Raw genomic sequence first — 17,678 nt, 5'->3', positions numbered from 1 at the left:
GGGTAATTCTGTAAATCTGCGTTCGACAAGCGAGCAAAAGCGCGGGAAATCCTTCAGGGTTATATTCTTCTTCTTCTCGGCTGCGATCCTCTTTCGTTTCTGATTAGTTTCCCCCGTCCGCTCCACGCACCATAGCCTGTCTCTCTCTTCTTCTCTTCAGTGGCGAGCCCCCGGCGATACTCCGTCGGAGATTGCAATGATGAGCGGCGATGTCCGAAGGCGCGGAGGAGATCGATATCGCCGAGACGCGTCCACAAGAATCTCCAAGAAGCAGAAGCTCATTCTCACCTCCGAAGAGCAACTCGAGTCCAAGCTCGGTTTCACTCTTTTCACCGAAGGCGGCGACAAGCGTCTCGGCTGGCTGCTCACCTTCGCCTCCGTCAGTCCCCTCTTGATCGCCTCTCTTCTATCTCAACTCCGAACCCCTCATTTCTGCATAATTACAGAAAGTCCTAAAATTTCTAAATTCTTTTTGCCCCATTTTGCAGTCGTCTTGGGAAGATCAGGATACTCATAAGGTCTATAGTTGCGTTGATCTTTATTTTGTTTGTCAGGTAAGTGGAACAGCCTTTTTTTTTTTTCTGAATATTGATTTAGGTCCTTTTTAGTTGCATAAATGTAAGTACAATTCAAGAACTAACCAATTGAAACCTAGTCAATTTATTAATTTTTTTTGGCTAAAAAAAACTAACAAATTATACTTCATCGGTTGTGAACAATTAAAAGTTCCCGTTAACAAATCCTACTTTATTTTCTTGAACATCTTTATCCAATTTTAATTCAGGATGGTTCTACCTTTAAGACTAAGTACAAGTTCCGGCCATATTTTTATGCGGCCACGAAGGTATCTACATCTTTGCCTTTATTTGTCATAGTTTCAGTGTTTCTGGACTTCATTTTTCTTCACTGCAGCTTCTGATATGTTGTTGCTTTTTTAGGTTAAAATGGAAATGGATGTAGAGGCATATTTGAGAAGGCGTTATGAAAGTCAGATTGCAGATATTGAAATCGTAGATAAAGAGGACCTTGATCTTGTAAGCTGAGCTAGACTTTAATACCCTGCATTTTTTCTTGGGATATCTGTTCTGTTTTTCCTTTTTCGATGATACCATGACCTATAGTTTCCACGTGCATGTAGTCTGATGGCATGTACAAGGAATCAACTAGATAAAAAAAGTCATTGAAGAAATTAGATGACCTTAAACATGTTAGCTTAGTAGAGGTTATGATTAAATCTACAAGTTATCACAACCATTTTACTTAAAGGATGGTATGGAGGCATCTTGAAATGTTTCTTTGGTGGGAGAGGCGGAATGAAGAGAAAGCCTTTGAATTCTGTTGTTGTCGAAATACTGACCAGGGACTGGGTGAAATTGTTTGCTTACAACTACAGTTGTGGACCAAGCTGTGGAGTTCTACATGCAAAAAGGCTAAAATGCATTTGCTAATAATTGAAACTGATTCATTTGTCTATCTTCGTTGTTGACTTTATAGGAGAAGGGGACCTTTGATGTGAGAGCTGTATAGGCTTTCAACCCTGATTGGCTTTTTTTGGTACTTAACCTGTAACAGAACTAAAAGAAAGTTGGAATTTGAAATTTGGATTATGAATAATATTGTTATCATTTCCTTCTTTAACTGAAAATGATTCCATGAACATTCATGTACTTGGAGAACAAATTGTTACTATTAAGAAGGATTTGAATGTAAATAATGTAGATGATAAATGCAGGAGTTCTTTGTTCACTTCCAGCACTGAAAGTACATGATTGAGCCCTCTTAGTAGGTTTGTTGTCATACTATGCCTACTTTATCATCATAAACTGCACCTTATCCTAACCAATGATGAGATAAAGTTCCAACACAATCTTCATATGGAAAAGTTTCATGAGATGGCTACTTCATTGATTTATATGGTTGTGGAACCAACCTATACAACATGGAAACTCAACTTCATACTATGCCTACTTCATTTATTTATTTGAACAAAACTAGGCTTTTGGATGAAGTTGGCATGTGTGGCATTGACTGGTGTTAGTGCTGCCAGATGCTAGCTCAGCTTTGTTCATCCTTCGGATGTTAGTGCTCAGGCCAGGATCTGGACTATTCTTTTACTAGCAGAACTTTGAAAAATGTAAGCTTTGACTTTTCAAGGTTCATGAATAGAAGGGGTGTCCAATGGGCAGTGTCCATACACATATAATTAGGCCATTAAGTGACTTTCCTATTTCTTCATTTTCTTCTTGTAGGGATGGTAAAGGAACAATCAATTCATGAAACTCATCTTCATCTCATCTTATTTCTTTGCTTTTCACTGGCTTAGAAGCTCAATCTCAAACATTGAATTGATGTTGCTGTCCGGACCAGGGCTGTGCAACCCCAGGCTTTGCTGACTGTAGTTTGAGATAGTTTTTGAGTTGTTCTAGACATGTTAGTTCAACCAACAGCATTGGGATGAAGGAAAAGGGCAGTATTTCATAGTACTAGTGAAAGTCAGTGGACTGGTTGACTCATTGAGGGCACAGATATTGGCCAATTTGTTCAGTCAATCGCCAAATGGGGGAATGGGTTACCACTGTGGACCAGACCTCCTTGGCATTAATTCTTTTTCATAGTTGGGACTTTGGGGCTGGCTGGAGCAGAGAACCGGGGCATGGTGGTGGCAGCTTCACAAAGGACTGCCTGCCTACTTCTCTACTCACTTCATATACCTAATTCAGGAGGAATACATGCATAATGTCGCTGAACTGTTATTGTGAAATGAGCTTAAGTGTGCACATGTATTAATTTCACACAAAATTAATGAGAATTTAGTGTATGCCCATTTCCTGCTTACTTTTGCTCCTTTTGTAATCCACACTGCACCAGTGTGGTGGACAAATAAGTATGAGGACTGAACTTGTGGTCATCTGGCTTTAGTGCTTTGCACTAAATGTCACTTTAGGTTGAAAAAGAAATATTCGTCATGTAAAGAAATAATTGTCTTGGCAAGCAAATAGTTTATAAATCCTTGATGAATTCCTCTTATCATTTTTCTGCAAAATTCCTTCTATAATCACATAGTTGTTTTCTCATGTATTCCTCGAGTGGTTGGAATTTCTGTCTTTGATTTTCTAAGAAATTGCATTCTCATTACTTCATGTTCTGGTGACAGAAAAACCATCTATCTGGTTTACACAAAGCTTACTTAAAGATATCATTTGATACTGTTCAACAACTGATGCAAGTAAAGAGTGACCTCATGCATGTTGTTGAAAGAAACCAAGCGAAGTTTGATGCTGCTGAAGCCTATCAATCCATATTAACAGGGAAAAGGTAATGGTTTATGTTTAATATTATTGGGGATGCAAAATCTTGCATCAAATAGACATATGGACACACATAAAGGCACATGTTTTCTTAATCTGTGTTACACTTCTATTCCCCCTTACGTGTCTACCAGATATAACATGGATTACATTGATGCATAACCAAACATGAAACTTAAATCCTCCAATTTTGAATAAGTTCTATAAAAAAAGAAATTTTTATGTGTAAGGAATAATTTTAAGATTTTAACATGGATATGATACATAAATCTCATTTCCCTCTAAATACTAATAATAGAAACCAAACAGTAGTCCTCCCGAGTTGGGTCCAAATGTTGTAGAAATTGTATACTTTATTTAGAATATTATATGATATACATATTTTTTAACTGTTTACAGTCTGTCCACATAACATTTGGATATATGTGTAATTTATTTAGAATATTTTATGATATACATAATTTTCAACTGTTTACACTCTGTCCATGTACAACTACACAATCCTTGGATATGAATCTGAGTATACTGACATTAAAGATTTATGAAGGTTAGATAGTTGGGCACACCTTCACCCAATACTCATAATTGGATCCCCATGACATAGGCCCTAACCCCTATTTTATTGGATATTACTTATTTTTAATTTTTAAATTCTTAATTTGGCATAGTGGTATCTTTTTCATTTTATTGCAAGTGCCAAAATGTTATTTCCATGTATTGAGATGTATTTGCTTGATCAGCAGCAAGCAGCAGCCTCAAGATTTCATTGATTGTGTTGTTGATCTTCGTGAGTATGATGTTCCTTACCATGTTCGTTTTGCAATTGATAATGGTGAGTTCTTTTTCTGTAGATATTTTGGAATTTTAATACTTTCTACAGATGTAGTTAAATTGGCTCTGGCATGGTCTTACTCATATTTCCATGCAATCAGATGTAAGATGTGGACAATGGTATGATGTTAATGTATCTAGTGCTGGAGTTATGCTGGAAAGAAGAACTGATCTCCTGCAACGTGCTGAAGTGCATGTCTGTGCATTTGATATTGAGACCACAAAGCTCCCTTTAAAATTTCCAGATGCTGAATATGATTTGATAATGATGATCTCCTACATGGTTGATGGGCAAGGATATCTGATCATTAACAGAGAGGTCCAAACAAACAACTAAGCTTTCGTCTTTCTTAATTATTAACTTCATAGCACATACTTCCTCTAGCTGTGCCTATTCCATTATTTGCTTTTGACTCAATGCTGATAAAAAATGTTGGTTTCACAGTGATATTGTATGTATACACTAGAAACTACACAATATAATAGATAGTTATACTTACAACTACAACTGAGTCTCATCCCGCTAAATAGATAGTTGCTACTTGTCAGGAAAAAAAAAAAGAAAGATAATAGATGGGTGTTATGTCAAAAAGTTTGTAATTTGGGTATAGATTGTTGTTTCCTTTGATCGCTTTTGTATAGTGGAACAAGAATGTTGTGGCTTCAAGAGTCCCATACTGTGCAGATTCTTCATGTAACTATTCTTGAATCAGCAGTCATAGTTGTGAGAAACTGTAAGAGCTAGAGAGAAAATGAAAATTGAAAGGAAAAGAAGAGAGAGAATCAAAACTATAGAGACTGAATTGAATGAATATTACAGCAAGATCAGTGAGTTTATATACTGCTCTCTGTTATTCAATAACCTAACAGACATGCCAGCTGTCAGTAACAAACAGAACACTGGTTGTGTTTTCTGTTTGTAACAAACTAACTGACTGCCATATAAGCTAAGTAAGAAACCGAAAATAAACTGTCTACAAAACAAGAAACTCAATAAACTCTCCTATTCTCTACTTCCTCTATCCTTTGTAATTAGAAGTAATATTCTCCTTAACACAACCAAATATGATTAGATTCCAGTCCTTACGGTGACTTGCAGGACCTATAGTCATAGTTATAGCATTTACAATTTTTTTTTTTTACTGGACGCTGTGGTGGTTAACAGTAGCCTTACCACAGTAGCAAAAAGGGGGTTTTGGAAGGATGCCCAGGGACATAAAATGATTTTGGGGGTGCCTGGCTGGATACATGTACATAATGTGGAGAGGAACCTTTCCAACAAAAAGTTGATAGGTATTGAAATAACTTTAGAGGCAAGCATTTTGATGAATTCCTCCATTTGGAATGGTTCTTTTGGATATGTTGTAAAGGATTTTTTGAGAATTTGTGGCAGCATGAGTGTATCATATAGTATTGAAAATTTAGATACTATTGCTTTAGCAATAACTAATAAGCATGATGACATCAGCTATCAAGAATTAAACATGTAATACTTACCAAAAGAAGAGTAACTTCTGGGTGCTAACTAGGATTTCAAGGAAAAAAAAGAATTAAACTTCATTTTCAAATGACCCTCTCATTTAGGCCAGTTGACTAGAGTGAAAAAAACTAGCATATATTGCTTAAAGAGGTGGGCACCCTGCTTTTGGTCTTTCACATTTATTTATTTTTTAAGCTTAATGGTATGGTGTTGTAGTGGCCTGGGAGTTGACTGCTGAAGAAAAAATTGTATATGGCTGTAAAAACTTCAAGGAAGAATTGAGCTACTATTTTGTATATAGGTGTTAGTCATCATGCCCATTCTGGTTGGCCTGCTAAAGGAATTGTGAGAATGATCTCAACTAAATGTTGCCTTTTTAATCTTTTGCACAACTGTGAGAAGGCAATGGTGGTTTTGGATATCAGTGAAATATATGTTTTCCAAGTAGTTATTCTTGGATATTTTTCTATCTTTAGGGGTTGTGACACCCCGTACTTCAATTGAGGGTATATATGAAAAAAGGTAGGAAAAAGTAGTAAGAACCTGCCTAAAGTTGACTTTGGCATCAACTATCTGCGTGCAGGAATGACAGTTGACCATTGTTTGACTGCTTGAAGAATTAGTGGGCAGAAGCCAACAGTCATAGTGACAGTTGACTGTTGAATCTGGTGAACTAGTCCAGGGAAATGGCTGACTTTGAGACTAATTTTGGGGTTTAATTTAAAAGGAAAATTAAGGCATTTTGGATATATTGTTAGGTATAATGAGAAGATTTTGTTGGTATAAAAATTACTAATTTTGTTTAGGAACGATGGATGTTGGATTAAGGGACAAATGAAGATGAAAGGTGATTAACCTAGATTAATGCAACTCTTAGCCATATAGAGAATTGGAGAATGTGGAAAAATGTGCAGGAGCTTCTAAAAGGGGCTTGAGCTGGCCATGCAGGGTTGAAGCCGGTGGTAAGGTGTTGGGATGCAAGGGTATGATCATTTAGGCTAAAGTGGTAAGCGATGTTGGAGGCACTTTTCCAATTGCGTGCATTTTCCTATAAATAGGCCCCAACCCTTCACTTTAGCATAAAAAAAAAAAAAAAAAAACCCTTCACTTCTTTAGCACCAGCAAGTGAGGAGTGAGAAGTTCTCAAGGGAGAAGATAGTGGGGGAGAGAGTGATCCAGAGAAAGAGGGAGGGAAAGCCGAAGAGATAGGAAACTGCTGCTGAAAGGCTGAGAAAGGACTTGCAGAACCAAGGTTTTAAGTAAGTGCATTGTTATGTTGTTTATTTGTTTGCATTGTGCATGAACTTTTATGAGAGATTGTTATGTATTTCACCATGTTTATATGTGTTGTGTGCATGGACATTGTGAGCATGCTGCATGGTACTGTTGAGCCAAATATTCTTTGTTGAATGCGGGTTCAATGGCATGTGTATGGGACTCTTCTTGGGACATGTGACTGTGTGACATGATGGAGGACAGGAGCCTCTGGTCCTTGTGCTATGTGTGGATGATGATGCCAAGGGTTGAGTATGAGCATGCACCTAGGGGTGGAAAGTGGCCTTGAGAACCTAGAGGCTGCCTGAGATGTATGTGATGAACAGTATGTGAATGCATTGCCAGGCCATGACTTTATGAGATTATGTTCCAATGCACTGTCCTCTATCTATCATGCCAAGGAAAGGAATGATGATGACCATGCCAGGGCCGAGGAGATAGGGAAGGAAGCAGCATGATGCTTAATATGTTATTTTGAAAGTATAATGTTGGATCATGCACATGTTATTGTTGATGTATCTATACCAAGCATGAGCAATGTATGCGTTACTATGCTGTCTTTGTATTGAGGACCTTTTTTGGTATAATGCTAAAGAGCATGCATTGTTGTAACCTTATGTACGTGGATTGGTGTACAATGAGAAATATAGTCTTGATGTAGGCAGACAGGGGAAGAACAGTTGACTGAGGCTGGGAAGAGTCAACTGTATGCTCAGCAGAGGTCTTCACCAAGCTAGACAACCCCTTTTGAACATTAACTAAGGTGATGAACAATCGTATGTCACTTGGAAGATTGATCGGTAAAATGGACAGTCTTGTGGGATCAGCTGTTGCCCACAGAATGGTTGAGAGTTTGTGAAGAGAATGCAAACAACATCAACTGGGGCTCTATGGAGCTGATACGAGAAGAGTCACTCACTTTGATGAAGGTTCTGCGCACATGAGGTATGGGGTATGCCGTACTTCCAAGAAAGTGACACAAACACATTGACACAAGTAGAGGGGTGCCTTGGGTCTTGTGTCTCAGGACTATCTGAGGGCCATGGTATGTCACCAACACTATAACACATGCCAAGGTAAGGCATTGGGATGGCGTGTTCCAAGATGGCAATGGGAGCTGTGGGCTGGTAGTTCAAAAGGTGCTCTACGAGCAAATGTTACTTCCACATTTTCATTTTTTTGATTAAGATGCCAATAAGCAAAAAAATCATGGAAGTGCAATGGTTTAATACCTTTAGAGTTGGGAAGTTGGAGCTTGAAAATACATCCGCATAATTTAGAAAGGATTGTGTTTCATAGAAGGAATGCTAGATATTTGTGTTTGTCTACACATTATAAATGCTTTAGTGAGTTAGGGAGACTTTTGTTCTATCGAGCATAGGGGTTTGCTGAGGCTTTGAGGTGCAAAGGCTTGGTATACTTACGTGTTAGCAGTCTTTCAAGTGAGAAAAGATATCTTGGATGGCATGGATGCTTTTATCTAGAGTATGAAAAGCAATGGTGCTTGTCTCCTTGTATTTTTGGATTGGGGGATTTTTTGGGTCTGTTCTGTTACAGCTTTGAAACCTGTTTTTTTGGTTGCAAAGTTATCTCAGGGAGAGAGTAAATTTATTTTGAAAACTGTCTCAAAACAGCATTTTGTGACACAACAAAAAAGAAGTATTTTTCATTAGTTCAAAAAATTGTTCTCGTCTGAGAATGAGAACTAGATGAAATTGATTGTTTTCATGAAGCTATCATAATTAGATGAAATCAATCGTTTTTATGAAGGTATCATAACTAAAAGGGATTTATGAATTAGTACAATGTAAAAATAAACTTGTAAATTTGGTGCCTCCACTGTTTAATTGTTTAATTTGCTTTTGGACATTATAGTATCTTTGTTGTGGTTCAAGCAATCCCTTTGACATCCTATACTACTCTCATCATCTGCAGCTGTCTTGGGTACAGTTTTCTTTACAAGCTAGCTTGATACCATGTTATTCTAAGTTCTGTCATAATTGTAATTACCATTGTTAGTCTCCTGCTTTTGCAGGATTACAGTATGTTTCAAAGGTAAGATTTTGCATTGACAAATATCAATTACAATTTAAATCTTTTCCTTCTTTTTTTCTTTCTCCAGTGTGTTGGGGAAGATATAGAGGATTTGGAATACACTCCAAAACCAGAATTTGAAGGCAGCTTCAAAGTTACAAATGTGAGAAATGAGGTAATGCTTCTTCATACGTCATGGTATTTTCATATACTTTGACGAGTGCTTATGCCTATTTTACTGTTGCTATATGATTTGGTTCTTGCAGGAAGAGCTTCTTAGATTGTGGTTTGCCCATATGCAAGAGGTGAAGCCTGGAATTTATGTTACATACAATGGTGACTTTTTTGATTGGCCATTTGTGGAAAGAAGAGCGTCCCATCATGGACTTAAAATGAACGATGTAGGTAGCTCCTGTTAGTTGCAATTAGTGGTACCTTGCCATAATGTCTTTTTGAGCATATTTATGTTGTTTGCATTGATAAATAAGCTTACCAGGGCTGCATGATCCATTTTGTTTTCCTTTTCATCTAGTTCAATTTTTATACTTTTTTATCGGGGATTTAGAAGATCCATAGTGCTTCTTGTTACTATGTCTAGTTTGCTTGAGGCATAGCTATCAAGGAGAATTAAGTTTCAATCCTGGAAATAATCTTACTTTTAAAGTATTACTGTCTTTGATGCTATAATGTAATCCTGCATTATATTTTAATCAGTAGCAGATTCCTTATTTCTGCATTCCTTTGGACTGATGTTTTCAAAACCATTTTGAATATTATTTCATCCATCAGCTCTTGCTCAAGACTGGTTATATGTTGGATTATTTCAAAGAGACTAAGAAAGCTCTATTTTAATTTCTTCATCTTGAGGCATGTGTAATGATGACTCCTTTTCTTATTCCTTTTTCTTTCTGAGTTTGTAGGAGCTGGGATTTCAATGTGACCAGAATCAGGGGGAATGCCGTGCTAAATTTGCTTGCCATCTGGATTGCTTTGCATGGGTTAAACGTGATAGTTATCTCCCCCAGGGAAGCCAAGGTCTAAAGGTGAAATTTCCAAATGGAATACATGCTCCTATTTTTCAGATTATTCCTAAATATTTTTTGTTTCTTGTTCTTATGAATATTATCCATCCTTATTCCTTGTTTACTCCCTCTGCATTAGCATACTTGTTTCCTTTTTCTTTCATTTTCTTTTTTTGACAGCTTGCTTAATCATTTTGTCCTTGTTTAGTCTTGTTGGTGTTTCCTTTTTGCGCAATTTTGTAGTAACCTTCCTTGTATCTGTTTATATCTCTTTGCGTGCCTTTGTTCTTCTTCAAGTCAACACTGCAGGCCCATTTGGTGGCTATTAGAGAACTTTGTTTACTGAATGAGCTTCTGCGAAGCAGCTTTGTGAAGAAGTGATTTTATCCCTAGTTCCTTCACAGATAGGGTTGCTCACATAATTCCTCCTGCCAATCAAATTTGCTTCTCCTAATAACAACATATTTAATGGTTTAGGTTGATGAGAAAACACCTCCACCTCCACCTCCACAATGTCTTCTTTTCTAGGACAAAGATATGGCCACTGGAGAAGTTTGTGGCATTGGCTTCGGTTATTCTACAGAATAGAGTTCTCCAAAGAATCTGATGGGCCATACCACAAGGAGTCTATACTTCCAACAACACCAAAGCTGCCTGTATGACTTACTTGACTCCCAATAATTTGATTGGGATCGTCATAGGGAGAAAACAAGGGAGCATAAGTTATTAGCCATCTGACTTGCACGACATGTATTTATCAGATTTCTGCAAGCTGCTTAGGTCCTCATCGCAATCAGAGATAAAACAGCAAGATTTTATTCTTCCAAATTATCTTGTTATCCAGGATCGTCAAGGTTGACTGGCCCAGTTTATCTAACTGGAGATTTACTGTGAGTAAATCCAGATGGTGCATGGTAGAGGAGAATTTAATTCCTGGGGGTTGAGAGAAGGATGGGGTTGGAGGAAGTGGAAGGACAATCTATCTTATATCTGAGGGTTCAGATAAGAGGATTAGGCTTCCCTAAGAGTGACCTCAACAAGAGAATCCATGCTGTAGACTGAAGATGTCTTAGTCTTGTAGGATTAACTCTATTGAGGAGGACAGACCTCACGTATCACAGAACAAGTGTAGGTCAATGCATGTATGGGGGTCTACAACTTTGTCAGCTATAGTTGCATCTCCTGTCTCTTACTCTTCCTGGTCTGACCTGGTATACGCTGAAGGAGTGTGACATACCAGCACAATCTACAAAGATGGCTGAAGATTCACTCTAGATCCACCGTGTCATTTATGCTCTCCTCCAGAAGTCCATCCTCATGTCTCTTGCCTTTCTTCTTCCTTCAGGATAGATGATCAGCCTCTTTTACAGATGCCTTACAATTCTTGCCTCCTATGACAGGGAACATTTTAACTGATTGTTTGAGGTCATTGGGAATTTTTTCCTACATCCGTTGCTTTTATCTTTATCACAAGATAGTGTGCTTATCAGTTGCATCAATTCATCTTGACTTTTGTTGTAAACTTGTGCATTATTATTCTGTAGGAAAATAAACATATTCTATCATTTGCTTATGTTCAGGCTGTTACCAAGGCAAAATTGGGTTTTGATCCGCTGGAGGTGAATCCTGAGGATATGGTTCTGTTTGCAAAGGATAGGCCCCAGGTAATATTGCTTTAAAATTTTGGTTTGTACTTGTGTGAGATGATGCTGTAGAATGCAAGAGCATCTTGATTTATGATGATTAATAAAATTTAACCCTGACGAATTGAATACTGCACTGCTTTCTGCACCATATAATAAGAAGTGAGAATGTGGTTGTAATAATGTAGCAAACCAGGAGGAACTCCAGCTTCCTGAGTTTAACTGCTTTGGTTGCAACTTTTATAGGAACTGTTCAACTGGTCTTAAGCCCTATTAAGTCTCAAATAAGTCAGACAATAAGGGGTCTGCTGATATTATTGTTTGCTTATTGATCCCTTTTTCACTTACTGTTGTTTATACTGGTCTATTTTCACAGAATTTTTTTTTTTTATCTAATTGGCAATTATAGGGAACCTACCGAATCTTTCACCTTTTTTCTCTTCTGCTGGTTGAAAAATTGATTGTGTGCTTTTTGTTGAACTTTTTGGCTTGGCTTGGGTTGCTCTGTAGCATCTCGTGTTTTAGTATTTAGAATATTTTATTCAACTTCACATTTTTATAATTATTTATGAATTTTGATACATTAATTTAATTAATTGACTTGATTAGAAATAATCAAGTGTTTGAGATGGAACGATTTAAAGGAATGATGGCTAAACTAGTTGACACTTGGGACATGTAAGTTTTTATAACAAGTCTGAGGGCGTGTTCAAGTTGAAGAATGATTGAAGTTAATGACTCACTGTAGATTTTGATGTAGCATCGAAATACAAAAAAATTATGAGGTAAACTTACAGTTTATCAAGGGTTAAGCAAGATATAAGGTTCAATTACTTGATGATCCTAAAGTACCTTGTGATGCTAGGAGGATTAAGAATAAAAAAATACATAAAAGTAAACAAAATTATTAAAATAATATAAAGAAAGTTGCAAGTGCAGTGAACTCTCAAATTATTTAAGAATGCAATGGTGACTATGTGTTGGTCTCTAAGGAGGATTAAAGAATTAATAAGCAAAATATTAAATTAATCCAAAAACAATGCAACACGGTGGCTGATTTCTTCATATGGGCAGCCAATTTGCATGGAAATTTAAGTTGATGTTATGCCAGGTGGTTTTATTCTCATTGAATGGGGAGGAAATATGCTTGAGGTGTCAAATAGTCCATTAAACTCTCAATTTAAGGTGTCAATTTCTGGAGGATTTTTGATAATGATTTATCTAGAATCTCATTAGATGACCGACTCCATTAGTATAAAAGAAGGGTTCTCTCTTGCCTATGGAACTCTTGTTCGGTGAAGTGAAGAGAAAGTGGAGGGAGAGAGAGTAAAACAAAGAATTGAAGAAGAAAGGAGGTAGTAACTAAGGAAAAAGAAGGTAGAAGAGAAAGAAAAGAAATAAAAGGGCTTAAGTTTGACCAAGTAAAAAGAGTGAAAGAACTATAAGAGGAGGAAGGACTAGGGTTATTGGTTAGGTTCCATTGTGGTGTCTTCTTCAAAATTATCTTTAGGTAGGGGATATGAGTATTATTTTTTGTATGGAAATGCACACAGTACCCCTGAGGTTTAGGGTAATTGCAACAAGTACCCTTGACATTTGAAAAACTACGAAGACTATCCTTGACTTTTAATACTATGTTGCAATTCCCTCCTGCTGTTAACTTACCACTGTTATATTTTTCTAGATACCAAAAATACACTCGTTTCTCTCTCTAATGACTCTTTCAGTTCTCCTATCTCTTACCTCTATGATTAGTCAGTAGGCTAAACTGATGTCTCTCTCTCTCTCTCGTGAAACTGTTGATCGCCAACCACTTTTTTCACAGTCGGCCAATGTTGCAGAGGAGACGATGCAGGGACAAAGGGTGATGTTGATCTCTGTACAAATAGGTCATAAGGATTGAGGTTGACAATGATGTTACCCCATTGCCCTAACACATTGCAATGGGGAAGCCCTTTTGTTGATGACCCTATTGGTTGTGGGGTTTCCCCATCAATGACTAGTTTTCATCTCACATTATCCCATGGTTTGATGTGGGACGAGATGTAGTCGACAATGGCGATGCATCTTCAAATACAAGTAATTCTCTTTCGACACACACACACAAAGAGAATTACTTGTCACTTTCTCCCTCATATCTCCATCTCTTTCGATTACGTTTCTTGAGAAATCCTTTTGCCTTTCTTTCTCTTTGCCAAAAATAGATAATAATTTTCGGTTGTTAAGAAATCCTATTGCATCTATCTCTTTCTCTTTAAACCACTGGGTTCCATTCTAGGTTTGGAGGGAAGATCAATTCTTCAACTCAAAGCCAAAAATCCATTATGGGTTTTGGGTTTGGGTTTGCAAGTTCAAACCCAAAAAATTTAGCTTTGAATTAATTCTTCGATCTTTGATTCGAACCTAGAAACCCGTTATGAATTTTGGGTTTGAACTTTCAGCTTGATTGTGGTGGTAGTGTTGATCGTCTTCTTTGGCAACAATGATATTGGTGGTGGCAACAATGATTTGGGTTCCATCTCTTGAACGTAGGTAGTTGGGTAGTCAGCTCTCAGACATTATTGCCAACCGCCATTAGTTTTTCTCTTTTTTATTGAATCTGGGACATATGAGGGAGAAAGTGACAAGAAAGAAGATAGGGGTATTTTGGTCATATTATGTTATTTTTAAATTGTAGGGGAGGCCGTTGCTATTTTCAGACTGTGAGGGGTAGTTTTTGCAATTAAAGCAAAGAGCAGGGGTAGTTATTGCAATTTACCTTTTCTTGCATTGTTTGTGACATGAATTGGATGATTGCATGTACTTTGTATGTGAAAATATGGCCATGCATCTGCTAGATGGAATTTCTTTGAAAAGCATGTTAGCTTGCAATCTAAAGTGGTTGGTTGCATTATATGTTTAAATGCTATTCATGTCATTCTCTAGCATGCAAGATGTTTTTAGAACTGTCTAGCTTACCCTGAAATTGTTATTTATTGTACAAAACTATGTATATATATATATATATATATGTAGATGTAGCAGGTTCAAGGAAAATGCAAGGAAAGCTCGAGAAGCGAGAGGATCCAGCTACGAACATGTAGAACAATTTGGGTTTTGGTTGTATTTTGCATTATGTAATATTGATATATCATTTTGTATCATGTTTATGGTTTGTAATGTAATTAGGTTCAATCTTGCTGAAAAATTTCACTCTTGATAGTCATTAAAATTGAATTTGACCAAGTAGGAATGGTGAAATCTTCTAGAGGTTTATTGGCATTTGGTTAAGGAATGTGTTGCCAAGTGACCCCTAGCAGTATGGGAAAATTAAAAATTATTACTGAGCATTTGAGATTTTGTGAATTAATTTTCCTGAGTTTTCGGTTATTTTATTCTAATGCCCCTGGGGTTGTAGCTTAGGGCCGGCTTGGCTTAGTGTAATAGTGCAAAATTTGGTGTAAATCATGTAGGAGTTAAGAGGTGTATTCAACATGTGTCCAACGTGGGCAGCACCAGGCAGGCTGCAGCTGCTTCCTAGGGATGCATTGATAAGATAGATAAGTCTGTTCTAGGATTTCAAGTGGGCATACTGAGAAATATAAAAGCACTATTAGGCATGCCAAGTTTGATCACAAACGCACTAGCAGATTGTAGGGATGATCGAGAGTTGAGTTATAGCATAGCATCATGTGCGAGCAGATTGGAGGGAGGCAACGGGATCAGGCATTTTGCCCTATTTCTGGAAAGTGACTTGGGTGAAATAAGTGCATGTGAAATAAGGAAGTGTGCAAATATTTGAGGAGAAACACACTAGTAAATGTGCAGATCATGTACTTTGAATATTGATGTAGCCTGCTGCGCACTCAGGTTGAATGCCGGCCAAGCAGCCTTGTGTGATGGCATGCACATGCACAGTATGTGGCAGCTTTTGTGCACATGCTTGCCCTATTGGCAGGGGCAGCTGGTTAAACTCACTGCTTGGATGACATGGGCTTCCCAGAGATGGAGAGAGAAGATTTCAGAAAAGAAATTAAATCAATAAAACATTTGGTTAAATTTTTGGAATAATTTGGATTTCTAGGATCTCAGAATATCAAAAGCCAGTTTGGGTATTTTGGTAAATTTATGCATGTTAGTCTCAACACCATAGATCATTATGCTAAGGTTTCAGACCTATTATAGAAGGATTGATCCCATCACAACTCCTATGGAGAGGGTCAGGACAGCCAAGCTCTATACATGGAGTATGGGAGTGGTACTGTAATTCTTAACGTTTGGCCTTTAGTAAATCCTCAATGGTGCTGGTATGTCTAGAATTACATACCCTTACATTACCATTCTGGCTGCTAACTTGTGTCAAGTTAATGGCCTCAGGAAGGCAGTTCTGTATCCACATAGTTTATTGTTTTTTGGATGATAATGAGCCTTGTTATTCTTTCCGTATGAAATAAGTGAGTGCAAATTTTTTATAACCTTTTCTATATAACCTTGGTGTGAATGTTTCTAACACCGTATTCTCTTTGTTTACTTGTTGCTTCAGATGATGGCCTCCTACTCTGTTTCTGATGCTGTCTCAACTTATTACTTGTATATGACCTATGTCCATCCCTTTATTTTCTCGCTTGCAACTATTATACCCATGCCCCCAGATGAGGTTTTGCGAAAAGGAAGTGGAACCCTTTGTGAGATGCTTCTTATGGTCCAGGTGGGTTCTTGGCAACGTGGATACAACATTTTGAAACTGTCCACTTTCTTTTCCTTTGTATTCTAATGAACTTTCTGTTTTTGAGTTTCTATTTTTTTGCCTCTGAATTTTTGATGGTTTGAATTCCATTACACCCTTAGATTCTTTTCAATATATTTCTGCCAATTATAGCCTTGTTTATGTATTATTTGCAGGCCTTTAAAGCAAATGTTGTTTGTCCTAATAAACACCAATCTGATCCAGAGAAGTTCTATAATAATCGCCTTTTGGAGAGTGAAACATATATAGGTGGTCACGTGGAATGCCTAGAAAGTGGTGTTTTCAGATCTGATCTTCCAACTAGTTTTAAGCTTGACCCATCTGCTTATGAGGTATGCTGCTCTCTTCTTTCATGCATTCAGTACTATCTGAGCAAAGTTCCTTTGGTTCTTTCAAACCGTTTAGTTTTATGATATTAGACCTTAAAATGCATTCTCCTTCATCCTAGTTTTTTCATGTACCCAGTTTTTGGATAAGATGTTAGAACAGAAAGAGGTATTGTATTCAAAACCTGACTTGACTGGTACCTATTGTACTTGCTATGCATTCTGTGAGATAATTTATGATTTTCAGCATATCAACATACTCTCCTGAACTTCTGTTTAGGTTTCAGGGGCTCCACCCCAAGCCCTCACAGGGGAAGCTACCCCCTTGACCCTCGCCTGTTGAGGCAGCGAGAGCCCCATCTAGACTCAGCGTAGTGCATCACTAATAGAGTCAAGCAACAACAATATTTTTTTCGTGGTCCGCCTCGCACCTCGGGCTCCAAGACCCCTTTGCGCCTTTAATAACTATGGTCACAACTTCCAATCATCAAAAGCATTGCCCCAATCGCTGCCAATAACAGCACCCCAGTAGGATTTAAACTACCACACCTTCATTGCTCCCTCTCGTTGCTACACTGTAAACCTAACCCTAACCTGATTTGAAGATCCATTACCTATTGACCCAAGCCATTTAAAAAAAAAAAAACCCAAAACCACAACCCAAATTACTCATTGACCTGAGACCTAACTTGGACCCTACTATTCCCAAACCCAACAACCAACAAGCCTTTATCCAACCCAATTCAAATACCTACAAGCTTCATTCCCCTTTACACCATCAACCCAACTTCCACTTTCCTTTGGTAAGGTATACTCTTTACTTTGAAAATTTGATTAACATTTATTTATTAGGTATCATCAGTAAATTGTTTTAGATCCATTTAACATTCTTTCACAACCAACCAAAAAAAACCATGGGAGAGAGAGAGAGAAACCCAAAAAAAAAAAAAAAAAAAAAAAAATCCTTACCCTATTTGTTGCATCTCAAGTATTATTTTTTGTTATTAATATTGTCATTTAATTCAAATTTCTT

The 17,678-nt window shown here is 37.4% G+C and overlaps 1 protein-coding gene across 4 annotated transcripts in view; it reads left to right on the top strand.

The window, feature by feature from the left end:
• Window positions 1-103: 103 nt before the first annotated feature.
• Window positions 104-17,678, top strand: part of LOC127800417 (DNA polymerase epsilon catalytic subunit A-like) — a 68,456-nt gene continuing 50,881 nt past the window's right edge. Inside the window, exons 1-13 of one of the 4 annotated variants that reach the window (XM_052335020.1) lie at window positions 104-379; window positions 489-554; window positions 785-844; window positions 939-1,034; window positions 3,155-3,315; window positions 4,052-4,140; window positions 4,241-4,458; window positions 9,017-9,103; window positions 9,195-9,329; window positions 9,849-9,971; window positions 11,531-11,614; window positions 16,116-16,280; window positions 16,475-16,651. In XM_052335020.1, the coding sequence (XP_052190980.1) occupies window positions 197-379; window positions 489-554; window positions 785-844; window positions 939-1,034; window positions 3,155-3,315; window positions 4,052-4,140; window positions 4,241-4,458; window positions 9,017-9,103; window positions 9,195-9,329; window positions 9,849-9,971; window positions 11,531-11,614; window positions 16,116-16,280; window positions 16,475-16,651 (1,644 nt within the window). In that variant the 5' untranslated portion in view covers window positions 104-196. Of the gene's footprint in view, window positions 380-488; window positions 555-784; window positions 845-938; window positions 1,035-3,154; window positions 3,316-4,048; window positions 4,141-4,240; window positions 4,459-9,016; window positions 9,104-9,194; window positions 9,330-9,848; window positions 9,972-11,530; window positions 11,615-13,266; window positions 13,673-16,115; window positions 16,281-16,474; window positions 16,652-17,678 lie in introns of those variants that run through there. The other 3 variants (XM_052335011.1, XM_052335028.1, XM_052335036.1) reach the window with 3 other exon arrangements.

This window comes from Diospyros lotus, chromosome 1 (genome assembly GCF_014633365.1).
Source record: "Diospyros lotus cultivar Yz01 chromosome 1, ASM1463336v1, whole genome shotgun sequence".
Taxonomy (NCBI): domain Eukaryota; kingdom Viridiplantae; phylum Streptophyta; class Magnoliopsida; order Ericales; family Ebenaceae; genus Diospyros; species Diospyros lotus.
Note: the sequence above shows the minus strand (reverse complement) of the source record. Positions and strands in the feature narration are given on the sequence as shown.